At 46.3% G+C, this 17,886-nt stretch overlaps 1 protein-coding gene across 4 annotated transcripts in view; it reads left to right on the top strand.

Moving 5' to 3' along the window:
- The window catches only part of SETD5 (SET domain containing 5), a 161,788-nt gene that overhangs the window by 133,420 nt on the left and 10,482 nt on the right, over positions 1-17,886 (top strand). For 3 of the 4 annotated variants that reach the window (XM_077821013.1, XM_077821014.1, XM_077821016.1), the window contains one exon: positions 4,537-4,670. In XM_077821013.1, the coding sequence (XP_077677139.1) occupies positions 4,537-4,670 (134 nt within the window). Of the gene's footprint in view, positions 1-2,978; positions 3,080-4,536; positions 4,671-17,886 lie in introns of those variants that run through there. The other variant, XR_013346570.1, reaches the window with a different exon arrangement.

Here is a 17,886-nt window from a genome sequence, read left to right on the forward strand (position 1 = left end):
CGTTCTACTGCAAGACCTTGACTCTCACAGTATGGGCTGCTGTGACATCTTGATGCTTGCTTTTATTGAAAAAGAAATGAAATAATACACCTCCCCATGACCTCCGAACAGAGACTTACACCTTTGGCATGATGGCACGTGCGGGAGATGAGGGGCAGCACTTGACACATCTCTAGTTTATGTCATGTGCAAATACCCTAGAGCATAGGTTCACAAACTGTGCTCCAGGAACCTGTGGTGGTCCACATGGTGCTCGCCAGGGTTCTGTAGAGAGCTGGTGTCACATGATGCTGGACTCACTTTATTTCCATCTGCTAAATTGCATTAAAAGTAGGGCTGTCAATCGATTAAAAAAATTAATCACAATTAATCGCACTGTTAAACAATAATAGAATACCATTTATTTAAATATTTTTGGGTGTTTTCTAAATTTTCAAATATATTGATTTCAATTGCAACACAGAATACAAAGGGTACAGTAGCTCACTTTCTATTTATTTTTGATTACAAATATTTGCACTGTAAAAAACCAAAAGAAATAGTATTTTCAATTCACCTAATACAAGTACTGTAGTGCAGTCGCTTCATCATGAAAGTTGAATTTACAAATGTAGAATTATGTACAAAAAAACCTGATGCAAAAGTTAAAAAATGTAAAACTTTAGAGCCTACAAGTCCACTTAGTCCTATTTCTTGTTCAGCCAATCGCTCAGACAAACAGGGTTGTTTACATTTGCAGGAGATAATGCTGCCCACTTCTTGTTCACAATGTCACCTGAAAGTGAGAACAGGCATTTGCATGGCACTGTTGTAGCTGGCATCACAAGATGTTTACATGCCAGATATGCTAAAGATTCCTATGTCCCTTCATACTTCAACCACCATTCCAGAGGACATGCATCCATGCTGATGACTGGTTCTGCTTGATAACGATCCAAAGCAGTGCAGACCGACGCATGTTCATTTTCATCATCTGAGTCAGATGCCACCAGCAGAAGGTTGGTTTTCTTTTTAGGTAGTTTCCACATGGGAGTGTTGCTCCTTTAAAACTTCTGAAAGCATGCGCCACACCTCATCCCTCTCAGATTTTGGAAGGCACTTCAGATTCTTAAACCTTGGGTCAAGTCTCTAAAGTGCCACAAGTACTCCTTTTCTTTTAGCTATCTTTAGAAATCTCACATTGGTACCTTCTTTGCGTTTTGTTAAATCATCAGTGAATGTGTTCTTAAAACGAACTGAGTCATCGTCCGAGACTGCTATAACATGAAATATGTGGCCGGATGCAGGTAAAACAGAGCCGGAGACATATAATTCTCCCCCAAGTAGTTCAGTCACAAATTTAATTAACACATTTTTATTAACGAGCATCATCAGCATGGAAGCATGTCCTCTGGAACGGTGGCCAAAGCTTGAAGGGGCATACGAATGTTTAGCATATCTGGCATGTAAATACCTTGTAATGCTGGCTACAACAGTGCTATTCAAATCCCTGTTCTCACTTTCAGGTGACATTGTAAATAAGAAGTGGGCAATATTATCTCCTGTAAATGTAAACAAACTGGTTTGTCTTAGCAATTGGCTGAACAAGAAGGAGGACTGAGTAGACTTGTAGACACTAAAGTTTTGCATTGTTTTATTTTTGAGTGCAGTTCTGTAACAAAAATCTATAAGAAGTTGCACTTTCACGATAATGAGATTGCACTACTGTACTTGTATGAGGTGAACTGAAAAATATTTTTTCATTTTTACAGTGCAAATATTTGTAATAAAAATAATATAAAGTGAAGAGTGTACTATTTGATTCTGTGTTGTAATTAAAATAACTATATTTTAAAACGTAGAAAAACGTCCAAAAATATTTCATAAATTTCAATTGGTATTCTGTTTAACAGTGTGATTAATCCCGATTAATTTTTTTAATCGTGATTAATTATTTTGAGTTAATCGCACGAGTTAACTGCGATTAATCAACAGCCCTAGTTAAAAGGCAAAAAGACATTCTTTTCATGATACTAATTCTGTGTGTAGGCAATTGCTGTAGTTGACATAGAAGGGAAAGGGAGGTGGGTCTGGGCAATACTGTGTAGGAAGTGGGGTCCACAAGAATTTCTATTAAGATTTGGCTCACAATGGAAATGCCTGAGAAGCCATATGCTGGAGTGAGTTTACTGCAATGACAACCGCACAGAAAGGCATGAAAGGAAAGAGTTCGTTCTTTCAAAAACCAGTGTGTGTTGCCCTGCTGTCTCAGTGATCCACACACAATGGAGATGTTGGGAGAAGCTGGGACTGGCTGAGCTGGCGCCCTGCACTTAAATGATTGCTCACTTTATAGCCTGTCTTGTAAAGGTTTAAAAGCAACCCCCCCAGCACACACACACACACATCTGTGCTATCCCCCGCTGTCTGGGATTGGGGCATGGCTGAATGCAACTGCCAGGCGTAGGGATGTGAGACCACCTCTCCACATGGCAGTCAGGCTCCAGTGTCCATCTTTACATTACCTGCTTCATTCAGCTGCTCTGGGTTTGGTTTCCACTATGGCCTCATGAGCAAGTATCATGGCATAAGGCTGGGGGCCACAGTGTCATGTGGTTACCAAGTGTGAAGTGTTATCGGTATCTGTTTAAAATTGGATTAACCAGTTTTGCTACCTTTCTTATCCTATTTCCTTCTTCTCTGGTTCTAGTGGATGTGGCTTGAGAGCGAACAGACCCATTTCACTTTCAAATGGTGTTACAGAAGGCTCATGCTAGAGTAAAGGTTATAAAACAATTTCATCCCGCCCCGTTTACACCTGTTCACAGTTCCCTTGTACATTTTCAGACATACTTGTTGGCATAACAGGGACAGGAGGAAGTGGGAACTAAAATTACTTGCTGTGATTTTTAGAGGTCTCCATAGAGCTGCATAGCTGCATTCTACAATATCTGCAAATAGCTTTCATTTAAAAAAAAATAAGTTTCTATCTCTTTCAGTTGCCAAGATACAGCCATCACAATGTAAACAGATGTGCTGCTGCCCTGTTAACCCAGCCTTGCAGAAAACTGTCTCCAGCCAAACAATAGCAGCAAAGAAGGTGTGAATTCACCCCCCTCACCCCATTCACCTCAGTGAGGAGTGAACTCTGCCCCTACCCCATTCACCTCACTGAGGTGTGAATTTCAGTGTCCATTTTGGGCCCTCAAAATGCTAATGTTGAGAACAAATTATATTTTCCTTTATAAAAAAAAAAAAAGAAGAAGAGAGAGAGAAAATAAATGCAAAAACCACTTAATACAACGTTGCGGTTGCACAGTTTAATTTTTATGTTTCCTGTCTAAGCTCCTGCACAATGTTAATCCTGCTACACTGCACATCTGTGTTTTATGCTACATATTTACTGTAGAAAGAGCATTGGCTTTCTCTCATTTATGCACAGTGCCTAGAGTAATGTGGCCCCTCACCGATCCGTGACTGGGGCACCCAGGCACTGCTATACTACATATTAAATAACAAGAATACACCTTTAGAAACTGCATGATCCACTGGACAGACTGTTACTCAGGAGACCTGGGTTCTGTTCCTGGCTCTGCCATTGTCCTGCAGTGTGACTTGAGGCAAGTCACTTATCTCTTAAAAAGAAAAGGAGTACGGAAGCTTATGCTCAAATAAATTGGTTAGTCTCTAAGGTGCCACAAGTACTCCTTTTCTTTTTGCGAATACAGACTAACACGGCTGCTACTCTGACACTTATCTCTTGTTTTCCTCTTTGGGGCTGAGATTTTCACTGTGTGTTTGGACTGTGGGTAACACTATGTTGTACCAATTTTGTGTGGGCCTCTAAGTGCTAAAGTATTAAAAACAAAAAACAAATTGGACAAGGAAAACAGGAATGGAAAGTAGCATTTATAGGCAAAATGGGTAAGTTATCACTGCTCCAGGAACCTTGCTTTTGCTGATTATATTTTAACAAAGCTACCTTAATGTTGTATTATTATAGTGTGTTGCATTAAACTGCTTTTTCAGTGCAAAAAAACCCTCATTTCCATACGGTGACTATATCTAGACTTATGTATCCTAGGATTTCCAAAATGCTGTTAAATTTTGATACTCTTTTGTGAGAGAGGAGGACCCACACTCACTTAGACCACAATGAAACATTAAATATCTCACAATCATTTGACAACAAAGAGCAGAGATCTCATTGCCCCAGTGCAGTACTTTAGAAAACACTTCACAGTAGTCCTATTTGGTAGCCAGCAACTGACAGAGTAAAATCCACCAGGGTTTGTTGACATCACAAAAGCAGTGCAGTACCTTAATTCTCATAATTGTCTGGTGAACCCATTCTTCTACCACCCCTGCACCTCTGTATGGCAGGGACTTGCACTCCAGCCCTGACTTCATACTAATCATTCTAAGCAGAATATTTTAAGAGCTTAAAAACAAAGCCCTCTTGTAAGCGTATCAAGGGGCCCACAACCCGCACACCTTGGTCATTGTGCTCAAAGATGTGTAGTAACAGCCCTCAACTCTTATTGCTTCCTCTTTCAGGATGGTCCCCACATCTGTGGAGCGGCTTCGAGAGGGCCGTGGTATTCTCGAGAAGGTTCTGCGCAGTGGTGCAAAGATATCCCAGAGAGGAGAGCCCTCACCAACAGGTGACAGCACTGCTGAGAGAGATCCAGGTAAACAGATGAGCCTTTTGAAGGAGAGCTGCATTTCATACTTAGGTGGAACTGACTCTGTTCAGAATAGAATTAGCTGCAGCCTTAGCTCTCAGGTAAGAGTGGCACCTCCATGTTTGACATCACTAGTATCCTATGGGAGCCTTTCCTTGAGCACATTTTCCTCCTGAATCAAACAAGACCCTTAAGTCTTCCTCCCTCACCCTTCAGGCCTAGAAAGCCTTGAAGTTGACTACAGCATTTGATATAAGTAGGGGCATTGCCAGCAGATCAAGGGACGTGATCGTTCCCCTCTATTTGACATTGGTGAAACCTCATCTGGAGTACTGTGTCCAGTTGTGGGCCCCACACTACAAGAAGGATGTGGAAAAATTGGAAAGAGTCCAGCGAAGGGCAACAAAAATGATTAGGGGACTAGAACACACGACTTTTAAGGAGAGGCTGAGGGAACTGGGATTGTTTAGTCTGCGGAAGAGAAGAATGAGGGGAGGTTTGATAGCTGCTTTCAACTACCTGAAAGGGGGTTCCAAAGAGGATGGATCTAGGCTGTTCTCAGTGGTAGCAGATGACAGAGCAAGGAGTAATGGTCTCAAGTTGCAGTGGGGGAGATTTAGGTTGGATATTAGGAAAAACTTTTTCACTAGGAGGGTGGTGAAACACTGGAATGGGTTCCTTACGGAGGTGGTGGAATCTCCTTCCTTAGAGGTTTTTAAGGTGAGGCTTGACAAAGCCCTGGCTGGGGTGATTTAGTTGGGGGTTGGTCCTGCTTTGAGGTCCCTTCCAACCCTGAGATTCTATGATCCCACAACTATACCACAGATTTGCTCTTTGACTTTGGACAAACCACCCTTGGCCTCAGTTTTCCTGTTCCTGTACAATGGGGATAATACTGGCATCAGGAAGCTGGTGGAGTTAATTAGCTGTACAGTTCTCTGAAGATACCAAGCACCAAATTTCCTCACAAAAAGTAAGCTGAGAATTATAGACACTTTAAACTCAGGAAACAGGTAGTTAAGGTTCCAATCATAGTCTTAATTCTGCCCCTTTATTCCCTGCCACCTACCAAGTGAAGATCCTGGTCAGTCGTGAAATTCACCTGAGCTCTTGCTTATATCATTTTGAAGAATTTGACCTTCAGTTACATGTAGCCATCCTTCCCATCTCTGGGTATAGGGGAGCCCTCACTGTGTGTCAGGATTCTGGGGTTTGAGGGAATTCAGGAGAGGGGTCCCTGAATGCTCTCACCCTCTGCTTACTAAGACTCTGGGTCGGTCTACAAATATAACAAATGACCCTAAGATGTCAGGGTCAACTGAACTGAACAGAGCTCCTTCAAAACCACCTTAGTGGTGTATCTACCATCATCAGACAAAGGCCTGAGATCAACAAACTCAGGCTATATCAGAGCATCAGGGAAAGCAAGTACCAGGAGCACTGCGATGTTATGGTTGAAATCCTGGCCCAATTGAAGTCAAAGGGAGTTTTGTCATTGACTGACTTCAAAGGGGCTGGGATTTTACCACAAAAGAGACAGTGGTCTTGTGGTTAAGGAACTGGACTTGAACTCAAAAGGTCTGGATTTAATTCCTGGTTCTTGGAACTGGCTCCTAGTGTGACCATGAGCAAGTCACTTAATCTCTGTGTCTCAGTTCCCCATCTGTAAAATGGAACCTTTACCCTTTCTATTTAGATTTTAGACTTTTTCGGGGCAGAGATTATCTTTTACAATGACCAGCACAATAGGATTCTGATCTTACTTGAGACCTAGAACAAATTGTTGTGGACATTATTAAGCAACTTAAAATACTGGAGAGAGAGCAAGCTTTGCCCCCAGTTGCTTATATGTAGAAGCTCACAGGAGAGGCACTCCAACGGATTTCTCTGTCCATTGGTAACTTATAGAAGGGGCTGAGTATCTCAGGTAGCCAGGACCCAAGTCATGTGGGGATTTATAGATCAAATCAACACCTAGATTGCACCTAGAGGTAAGCTGGGAATCAGTGCAGACTCTAGAGAACAAGCATTATGTTCCCTCCAGCTAATGCTAGTTAGCAGGCTTCTGCATTCTGCACTAGCTGAAATTTTGAAGTGGTTGTCTTCTGCCCCCACACAGCTGGAGGAAGTGTCTCCTCCTCCCCTTACTGAAGAGCCATGTTCAGTCAGCATCATTGTGCTAGTTCTTGTTTTACAGCAAGTTTTTTGAGTTACAAATGGACAAGGGTTTTCAAACAGCTAAATACTCACTATACAAGAAGTGTCCCTAGGGGTGCTCAGCTTCAGGATGTGTATGTGCCTGGGCATTTTTGAATAGGAACTTTCTTCAACACTGTCCTTAGGTCCACAGCGGTGCCCTACACACCCTCATGCTCTGGTGTGAGGGTATATGGGGGTTGGGCCCAGTGCCACTCCAGTTCCTTCTCAACCTCCTGCAGCTTGAGAGGGAGTGTTGCAGTGTCCATGATAGATAACCATGTGGTTTTCTGCTTTATTTTCTTTATTTTTATGCTTCTTTCTTAGTAATTTTTTAATATTTAATTTTTCTGTTTAACACAGTTTTGTGGTTTGGGGGGTTTACTCCCTTCTTTCCTTTGCCCAATCTGGGCTTCTGGGTTTGGCCTCAGTCCACTACTTCAACTAATAGGTTATGCCCAAAACCCCTGCCGGACCTGCCACAGGTCTCTTTCCCACAATGACAGACATTGAATCTGCCTCTGCTGATTTGAAGAGACTCCCGTTCCCTCCAAATACGTGGTCTGCTCAAGTTTTAAAAGCAGATTTCAAAAACTTGAGGAACAGCTGAAACTGTTGATGGAGCATTCAAGTCACCCCCTTGAACATCAGCTTTGGCTGCTCAAAGAGCTCCAGAGACTGTCTCTGCTGCAGTAAGTAGAAACCCTGGGGCCCTTCAGAACCATCCAGACCTTTTTAAAAAAATTTTCTCCAGAATGAGAATCTAAAAGAACCATATAATCATAGGACTGGAAGGGACCTTAAGAGGGCATCTAGTCCAGTCCCTGCACTCATGGCAGGACTAAGTATTATCTAGACCAGAGGTGGGCAAAATACGGCCTGTGGCCACATCCGGCCCCTGGGACAGTCCTTCCCAGCCCTTGAGCTCCCAGCCGGGGAGGCTAGCCCCCGGCCCCTCCCCTGCTGTCCTCGCCCCTCCCCTGCAGCCTCAGCTCGCCGTGCCGTCAGCGCTCTAGGTGGCACAGCTGCAAGCTCCCGCCGGGTAGCACAGCAGAGCGGCTGGCTCTGGCCAGGCGGCACGGCTGCCAGACATGCTGCTCTGAGCGGCATGGTAAGGGGAGCAGTGGGGGTTGGATAAGGGTCACGGGGTCCCGGGGGGCAGTCAGGGGACAGGGAGCAGGGGCGGTTGGATGGGCGGGATAGGTGGGAGTCCCAGGGGGCCTGTCAGGGGGCTGGGGTGTGGATAGGGGGCGGGGAAGTCAGGAGACGGAGCGGGGGGAGGGGGTTGGATGGGGGCGGTTAGGGGCGGGAGCTTCCGGGAGGGGGTGGTCAGGAGACAAGGAGCAAGGGAGGTTGGATGTGGGGAGGTTCTAAAGGGGGTAGTCAGGAGGTGGGAAGTGGGAGGGGGCGGGAGCCAGGCTGTTTGGGGAGGCACAGCCTTCCCTACCCGGCCCTCCATACAGTTTTGGAACCCCAATGTGGCCCTCAGGCCAAAAAGTTTGCCCAGCCCTGATCTAGACCATCCCTGACAGGTGTTTGTTTAACCTCTTAAAAATCTCCAGCAACGGAGAGTCCCTAGACAATTTCCTCCAGTGTTTAATCACCTTGACAGTTAGGAAGTTTTCCCTAATGTTCAGCCTAAACTGCCCTTACTGCAGTTTAAGCCTATTGTTTCTTGTCCTAGCCTAAGAGGTTAAAGAAAACAGTGTTTCTCCCTCCTCCTTGTAACAACCTTCTATGTACTTGAAAAATGTTATCACCCCCCTCACTCTTCTCTTCTCCATACTAAACAAACCCAATTTTTTTAATCTTCCCTCATAAGTCATGTTTTCGAGACCTTTAATCAGTTTTGTTGCTCTTCTCTGGACTTTCTCCAATTTGTCCTTGTCTTTCCTGAAATGTGCTGCCCAGAGCTGGACACAATACTCCAGTTGAGGCCTAATCTTGCGTCTTGCTTACAATACTCCTGCTAATACATCCCAGAATGATGTTTGCTTTTTTTTGCAACAGTGTTACACCATTGACTCATATTTATCTTGTGATCCACTATGACCCCCAGATCCCTTTCCACAGTACTCCTTCCTTGAAAGTCATTTCCCATTTTGGATGTGTGCAACAAATTGTTCCTTCCCAAGTGGGAGTACTTTGTTGAATTCCATCCTATTTACTTCAGACCATTTTTCCAGTTTGTCCAGATCATTTTCAATTTTAATCTTATCCTCCAAAGCACTTCCAACCCCTCCCAGCTTGGTATCATCTGCAAACCTTATAAGTGTACTCTATGTCATTATCTAAAACATTGATGAAGATATTGAACAGAACATGGGGAAGTCAACCTCTTGGTCTGTGTCTTGTATCCCAGCACTGGTATTGCTATGGCTTCCACCTTCTCCAATATTCAGAACCTGACACCAGTTTAAAATGCCATGCCATGTACCAAGAAGTCATCTGTTAAACAACATGGAGTGGCATTGCTGTTAGCACCAGACTCAGTACATTTGAAGCATAAAAACTCTTCTAAAACGAAACCAAAATCATCATTGGTACAGTCTTCTGCAGCCAGTCAAGGAAAACGCCCAGACCATGCTTCGGTACTGTCTCCAGTACCCCTACGTGTACTGACTCCTGAGGTTTACTATCCAGAGTCCCTCGTGCTGTCCAGGTGCCTTTCACAGAAGGACCTTCAGATTCTGAGTCTCCATTGCTGAGAGGTACTGAGACACATTCCCCACTGGTACCGACTTAGCTCCCAGAGTCAACTAAGAGGCATTTTCAGCCAGTACCAACATATCCTCCTGTGGAACTATCTCATCAGCCAGCGAAGTCTCTGCTTCCATACCAGTGTGGTTACCAGACCCACTCCAGCCCCTAGTGCCAGCATAGTCTCTGATAGCAGCACCATTTGTCCCTCAAGTGGACGCAGGAGATGACACTGCGTCTGATTCCGAGAAGTCTGTACAGGGCTCCTCCACCTTCCCATTCCAGCTTCCCTCCCTTGAGGTGCACCCCAAGGAAGAAATTCCCAGCAATCTTGGGGTCCTGCCTTTTCTCTTATGCCCCACCACAATGGGCTTATTAGAACCCATGGGCCTCTTACGGCAAGGAGTTCTACACAGTTCCATCTCATAAGAGGGCATGTCAAGAGCAGCAATCACCGACCTGGTTCCTGCTCGACCGGAGAACTTATAGAGGATCAAGAGCCAGGTGGGGAAGAAGAAAAAACATCTTCCCATAAATCCTCCTTGCCATACAAGGCTGTTATGCCTCCCCCACTGATGGTTTCAAGGCCTTCTGAAACGGATCGCAGAGGCCTTGCAAATCCCATTGGAAGACATACAGGAACCCAACATTCCCTGCTCCATATGCCTCCTCAGGGCAAAATTGCCTTGCCCATCAATGATGCTCTGCTGTCTCCAGCCCCTAAGGTGTGAGGTAAATTCCAGCTACTCTACCACCTACTTGTAAATGTGCTGATTAAAAAATGCAGTATTCCACCCAAAGGCTCAGGGTATTTTTTTTCTCCCACCCTAAACCTAACTCCCTGGTTGTGAAGGCCACTGACGAATGAAACCAACGTCAGTCCTGCTCAGCGCCATCCGAGAGGGAGCTAAAATGGCTAGATCTTGGCCACGAAAGCTGCTCCTCAGCCTCTTTGTGGTTCAAAGTAGCCATTTACCAGGCCCTGATGGCAAAACGTGATTTTACAAATTGAGTTTTTGTCTTTTGCGCACCTGCCACGGGACCAGAGGGAACAATTTCACCCACCGATAATAGAACCCCAGACAATCTCCAGAGCTTCTCTCCTGGTCTTGCTCAATGCTGCCAATACAGTTGCATGTTCTGTATCTGTGGCAGTGGTCATGCATCAAACATCTCAGTTCCAGTTTTCTCCAGGAGGTACAAAACACTGCTGAGGACCGTACCTTCAAAGGACCCAAGCTGTTGAGAGAGGCCACAGACAGGTCCCTTCATTCACTAAAAGGCTCCTGTGCGACACTGTGATCTCTGGGCATCTATATGACTGCGACAAAGAGAAAATATAAGCTCAGAGGCAGCTCAACAATCTTGCCCAGTCCACTATTAACCCATGAAGCCAGCTGAACCCCCACCTCCCCCCAGGCAGAAGCCTATATTCACCAAGAAGGGGCCATCCTTCATAGTCAATGACATCTTAGAAGCAACCATTTTGACCTGTTGGTTGAAGGTCAAGCACTATCTCCTATTCCGGATCCTACAATGCATCTTTCTCCATCCACCCTTATGGAGATTCTCTCAACCACTTTCTGTCCTTCTGGGAACTCATCACCTCAGACAGATGGATCCTGGAGGTGAGTTCTACAGGCTGTTCCATCCAGTTCAGCTCATCCTGCATGCCCTCCCTCTCTGTCCATCTTCAGGGACCCTTCACATGAGTCTCTTGAGGCAGGAGGTACAGTCCTGCCTAGTCAAACCTGTTCCACTGGTCTTCATCAGGAAATGATCCTATTCCCAGTACTTCCTCGTCCCCAAGGAAAATGTGGGGTGAAGACCAGTTCTGGATCTCAGGACTTTAAACGTCTTTATCTGCTCTCAACAGTTCAGAATGGTCACTCTAGCAGCACTGCTTCCCTCTATGGATCCAGCAGATGGGTTGGTTTGTCTCCCTTGCCTTTAGGATGCTTATTTTCATATAGCCGGACACACCTTGTACAAACGTTTCCTACATTTTGTTGTTGGCAAGGACCGCTGACAATACCATGTCCTGCCCTTTGGCCTCTCCACTGTCCCAAGGTCTTTATCAAAGTCCTCTTGGCCATCGCAGCCTATCTCTGCCAGATGGGAATAATCATCTTTGCTTACCTGGATGATTGGCTCCTGAAGGGTCACTCGTTTCTTGAAGTGCAAACAGCAGCCAACAAGGGCCCTATCCCTGTTCCATTTCCTGGACCTCTGCCTTGGCATGGAAAAGTCTACACTCACGCACAAAAAACATAGACTTTGTTGGGGCCACGCCAGATTCCTCTACCACCACCAGAGCATGCTTGCTAACAGACAGATTTTCCACAAAGTCCAGCCCCATTTCAACAGTACAGCAGAGCCTGCAAACCACAGAAATGGCTTGCCTGCAACTCCTGGGTTGTATGGCAGCCTGTATGTTTGTGACACCCTTAGCAAGGGTACGCTTTCTGTGTCTTCAGGTCTGGCTGAGAACCATCTACACTTCCAACAGTACAGTCTATCCAAGTGGGTGTCCATACCTCAGAGAGTTATCAATTTGCTCAGTTGGTGGAAAGGTCCCCAAAAGGTATGGGTGGGAGTTCCATTTTAGCAGCCCCTTCCCACAAGGATCATCTCTACATATGCCTCCCTGCTAGACTGGGGCATGCACTTCCAAGGCTTCACAGTGTAGGTCAAATGGGCCCCACAGGAGGCAATCCTCCATGTCAGCATCCTGGAACTCAGGATAGTGTTACGCTTGCCCCCAGTTCCTTTCCCATGTCAGGCCACCCAGCCAGAATAATGATGGACAACAGAGCAGCAATATATTATCTCAACTGACAAGGAGTAGCAAGATCACATTTGTTATGTGCCGAATCCATAAGATTATGGAACTGGTGCATATCACATCACATACAGATCTCAGTGGTTTACCTACCAGGACTGCAGAATACAGTGGCAGACTCCCTCTGCCTCAACCACAAGTGGGAGCTGAATGATATGGTTGTCGGACACATCTTACCTGGGGCCATCCGGAGATAGGTCTCTCCATGACACCATCCAGTGCAAAGTGCAGATGATTCTGTTCAGGAGGCGAGGGAGCACAGCAGGCACTTGACAGGAGGTGCCCTAGTCATCTTTTGACCCCATGTATCTCTGTATGATCATCTCCCGACACCATCACTACTCAAGGTCCAGATCAGAAACAGGAGAAATTAGTAGCCCTCCACATTACAGCATCATGACCAAGGCAGGTATGGTTTCCAGAGCTTGTTTGCATGTCTCAGCAACTGCCTCCACCTTCCCCTGACAGCAGAGTTCTTCCCAAGGAGTTGGGATTGCTCCCAACCTTCCCCTCAAGGCCTGACTATAGATGGCTCTCTGGTATAGAACAAGACTGCTCTCCAGAGGGACAAACAGTGCTGCTCCATAGTGGAGAACCTACCTTCAGCAGTGAAACATTTTCATTTTTGGTGCAGCCGCAAATCTATACCTCCTGTTGAGTCTTGTCTGACACACATTCTTGATTATCTGCTAAATTTAAAAACCACAGGATTATCGCTGAGCTCAGTTAAGGTTAGTTTGGCAGCTGTCACAACTTTTCACCTCCTAGTGAGGGGTTTTCAGTCTTCACTCATCCACTGACTGACATTTATTAAAGGCCTGTTCAACCATTTTCCTCCTCTCAAAGAACCTACTCTACAGTCGGACCTCATCTTAGTCCCTACTGCTCTGAGGAAACATCCATTAGAACCTATGGGGAGCTATCCCCCTCCAAGGGTGGTAGCTCATTCCACCAGGGTCTCGTCTACCATGTGGCCCTACTAAAACATATGTATCTCAGACATCTTCAAGCCAGTCACCTGGTCTTCGGCACACCCTTTCCAGCGCTATACTCTCAAACCTGCTTTCAGAGCCAACCCAGCCTTTGGTGATTCTGTTCTATACTCTACTGAATCGGCTTCCTTAGCACCCTTCTCCGTAATTGAAGCACTGCTCAGGAATCACCTCACGTGGAACACTTTTATAGGGACTCTACTTAAAGAAGGAGAGGTTACTTACCTTCTAAAGTAACTGGAGTTCTTCGAGATGTGACTCCATATGGGTTTTCCACTGCCCGCCCTCCTTTCCCTCTGCCTTGGAGTTTTCTGATTGTTCTTTTCCAGTAGAGAAAAAACTAGAATGGCAGCAGGTCCACACCCTCACCCCGGACATGAGTGCGTTGGTCACAGGCTCTGACCTGCAGATGCTGCTGCTGAAAGTCTCTCATCAAGAGGGCATGGGCATGTTCTGGTGTGGCACACCCATAGAGACTTACTTCTCAGAGAACTCCAGTTACTGTACAAGGTAAGTAACCTTTCCTTTTTTTTGGCCTTTCATCATTCAGAAAAAGTCTCCTCTGATTAGCCTTAAATTTGCAAAAAAATATTCTCCTCTGGGAAGAGTTTTATTAATTCATACAGCACTCTCAGCCTGTGTGGCACTTTACAGACATAAAGCGACAGCTCCTAGCACTGAGGGCCTTGCATCTAAATTTGACATGTCAGAGCAGAGGATGACGATAAATGGCAAGAGCATCAGAACACGGGTGTTAGCTCTTGGTCTTATAAAGGGTTTTTTTAAAAGTTTGCCCTTTAATAATAAAATTAGGAACAATCTCTGGCATGACTCTTTACAAGGGCACAAAGGCCAGGGCAGCCAGGACGCTCTGTTCTCTCTTACACAGCACTGAGACAGAACCTGGCAAGTGTCCAACCTGCTAGTTCTTAGCTTTGGCTAAATTTCTTCAAATTCTTCCCCAAAAAATCCTTTGTAACACTTCTGATTCTCTGATGTACAGCCTTCCTGAATTAAATCGACTCACCTGTACTGGATATTTTACAGTCAGCATCTGTGTACAGGGATTCTCAACATGAGGGATTCAAACCTTCAGGCTTCAAGCTGCACCCATCCTGCAGTGGACTAATTCCTCTGAAATATGGACCCAGCAGATGCCTCATCTGCTTAGGAGAGTCCCAGAAAACAAGCAGATCCTCAGTATTGCCATTCTTTCTCTGTAAGAACACACAAGCTTCAGGAAGCATGGTTGAAGCTTCGTTTCTTGGAACAGTCTATGAAGGTCTCTTCAGATCCTGAGAAGATGAGATTCAGGGCCCCAGTAGTGGACAAGGTAGCTTCACCAGCATCCGATCTAGCAAAGCATCAACTCCAAAGACCAGCATGGAGAAGAGACCACTGAGGAAAGACCCGGCACCAAAGCAGGAGCACACGAGCGCAGCAGGTGCTATCAGCACCAAAGCAGATGACGACAGTCTCAGGATCAGTCTGACACTGAGCGGGGCTGCTCTGAACATAGAGGCAGAGCTCAGTGTCCTTCCATGAGGACAGGGACCACCTGATGCCTCAAAAGATAAAGCCACCAAACCCCACACAGCATTTAGGACTAATAAGGAATACCCCGCAGCACAAAATAAGCCTTCTCTGACACCGATCCCAGCTCCAGCAACTCATCCCTGAGCATCAACACTGCAGCTGAAAATGAGCTACTACGAAAACAAGGGCCATCAGTACCGAGGCATCTACGGGTGCCGGTGCAAGTCCCTGAGTACGCTGTATACCTTGGCACCACCCATGGAGGAGGCCTGTTCCTTTCCATCACCAGGGCATACATTCTCAGCACCTTCAAGCACGGAAACCTCCTCCTCTGAGATCTGTGGTAAACATCACTGAGAGGTCTGCCAGCTCTCCTCATAGCACTTAGCTGCTGTCTCATTAGCAATGACATTGGACTGACCACTACCAGTCAAGCTAGCTATACCTCTGTGGCATACTGCCATGGCCCTCTTGGGTTTCCTGGGCCTATTCTCACAGGCCTCTCTGAGTGGTCTCCAACATGTTCTAGGAAGAGATCACTTTCCCTGCCTGCTCCTCTGGCCAGACCACCAGGGCAGAGCAACAGCAACATCCTGTTTCACTACCAAAGGTCCTGACTCCTCCTTCACCCAACAAGGCAGTGATCTCAGCATGAGATGACTTCATAAATTCCAAGGCCAGAAGAGCCCATTGTGATCATCTAGTTTGACCTCCAGTATAACACAGGCCAGAGAACTTCGCCAGTGTGTTTCCTAGAGCTCTGTAAAAGAGTTGCTGAGACTCTGGAGAAAGAGAGACTTCAATCACATCAGAGAAATCTCATAAGTTGTTTGATGATCTGACAGCTCCCAGTCCACCCAGAACCATCCTCCACATAAATGAGGAGTTGCTCGACCTGGCAAAGACCCTGTAGTGGTCGCTGGCCACAGTAACAATGACTGCAAAATGACTGGAGAAACGGTGCCAGGTCCCTCAGCCTGGGTTTGAGTACTTATACGCCCATCCCAGCCCAGGCTTCTTAGTCATTACAGTGCTCCAGGAAAAATCTAAATCAAACAATAACCCCTAAGGACAAAGACGCAAACAGCTTAACCTGCTTGGGAGAAAATCTTACTCCTTTGCCTCTTTTATAAGTCCAAGTGGCAAACTACCCAACATTCCTGGCCAAAAATGACTTTTTGGGCTGGGGTAGCGTTGACATCTTCTCTCTCAAAATAAGAGCAATACTCAAGAAAGGCCAGTTGGTGGCAGACAACTTTACAGGCAGAAATGGACTTCTCCGATGCTGCAGCCAGGTCTATGGACATGGCGGTGACTGTGCACACAGCATTCTGGTTCCAAGCATCAGGCATCTCTAGGGAGATACAGGCCATGATCAAGGATGCCCTTTGAGGACACAGACTCAAAGCCCACCTGGGGTCTTGCACACCAGCCCCATATCACAAGCCTTACCATCCTTAACCCAAGTTGAGACAATAGGTACCATCCTTTCACTCCGAGCAACCCAAGTACCGTTCCGTGAAGAAGCCAAAATACAATAGGATTTGTCAGCCTTCTGCCTCCATGACATCCCCTGACCCTACAGCACTTCAACAAATGTGACAGGACTCAGGAGCCACACTAGTTTCAGTCCAGAGAGCACCCCTTTGGAAGCTACCTCGCCCCATGCCACCGAGCATGGTGAGCAATGACATCAGACGAATGGGTGCTAGAGATCATCTCCTCCTCCAATTGCACCGCCGAATTCAGAGGAATGGGCTTCTGCTCTGAGTATTTCCTCATTCAGAAGAGGGCCTCTATCTTATCGTAGAACAGAGGAGACTCAACTAATGCACATGCCATCTCAGGTTTAGGATGGTCATGCTCATGTCCACCATTCCATCTCTCTAGGATCTAGACTAGTTCTTGGCTCTCGACTTGCAGGATGCATACATCCACATTGCCATCCACCTCGCACACAGGAAGTATCTGAGATTCATACTGTGCAGCCAATCATTGCCTATGCAGGTGTCACATTCTGGAGTGCAATCCAGACCAGTGAGAAGTTGTCACTGCCTGCCCCTTAGCCCGGGGTGCCTCACAGTGCTTTGCTGTGTGGCTTCCAACCAGGGCTACTCACCACTAGCCTACCAGCATGCAGGTCACACCCTGAGTGTCTGTGTGCTAGACAGTCCCTGTTCAGCAGCCTGTCAACAGCCGTGCTTTGGCTTCCACCAGTCTGGGTAACCACCAGCAGGGTGACCCCAACATACTCCCAGTCCCGAATTTTCCCAGAAACCTGTGTTGTGCACCGTCCATCTCTCTCCTTAAAGTGTAAACGTTAGTTAAACTAGCAAGTTGTGTATAAATCCTATTTCGACTACACCACTGTCACATTCTGGGGTGCAGTCCAGACCAGGGAGAGTTTGTCACCACCTGCCCCATAACTTTGGGAGCTAGAAATTCAAAGCATTGTGAGGCACTGAAGGCTATGGGACAGGTGGTGACCCAATCTCTCCCTGGTCTGGATTGCACCCCAGAATGTGACAACAGGGTACTGCTCTTTGGCCTCTCCACAGCACAGGTTGTAGTCACAATGTGCCTAGCAATGGTGGCAGCACGCGTAGGGAACTGATGTCGACTTGTGTATGAACAGTTGGCTGGTGATGGTCTCCCAGCAGAAAACCGCAGCAACCCTGGAGTAAATTCTCATGAAAGCTCCTTCACTGGAGGTTTCCAAAGGAGGCTGGAGCCGTCTGTCTGGGATGGTTTAACACAACAAATCTTGCCTCTTGGCAGGGGTCAGACTGCATGACTCTTGCAGTCCCTGCTAACCCTGTGGCTCTATGAAATGCTCTCTCTGCTCTCCTGGTGAGGAGTCTTTGTGAACTACTAAGCTGGGAATGGGCGACGGGATGGATCACTTAATAATTACCTGTTCTGTTCATTCCCTCTGGGGCACCTGGCATTGGCTACT

Source organism: Eretmochelys imbricata, chromosome 7, assembly GCF_965152235.1.
Source record: "Eretmochelys imbricata isolate rEreImb1 chromosome 7, rEreImb1.hap1, whole genome shotgun sequence".
In the NCBI taxonomy this organism is placed as follows: Eukaryota; Metazoa; Chordata; order Testudines; family Cheloniidae; genus Eretmochelys; species Eretmochelys imbricata.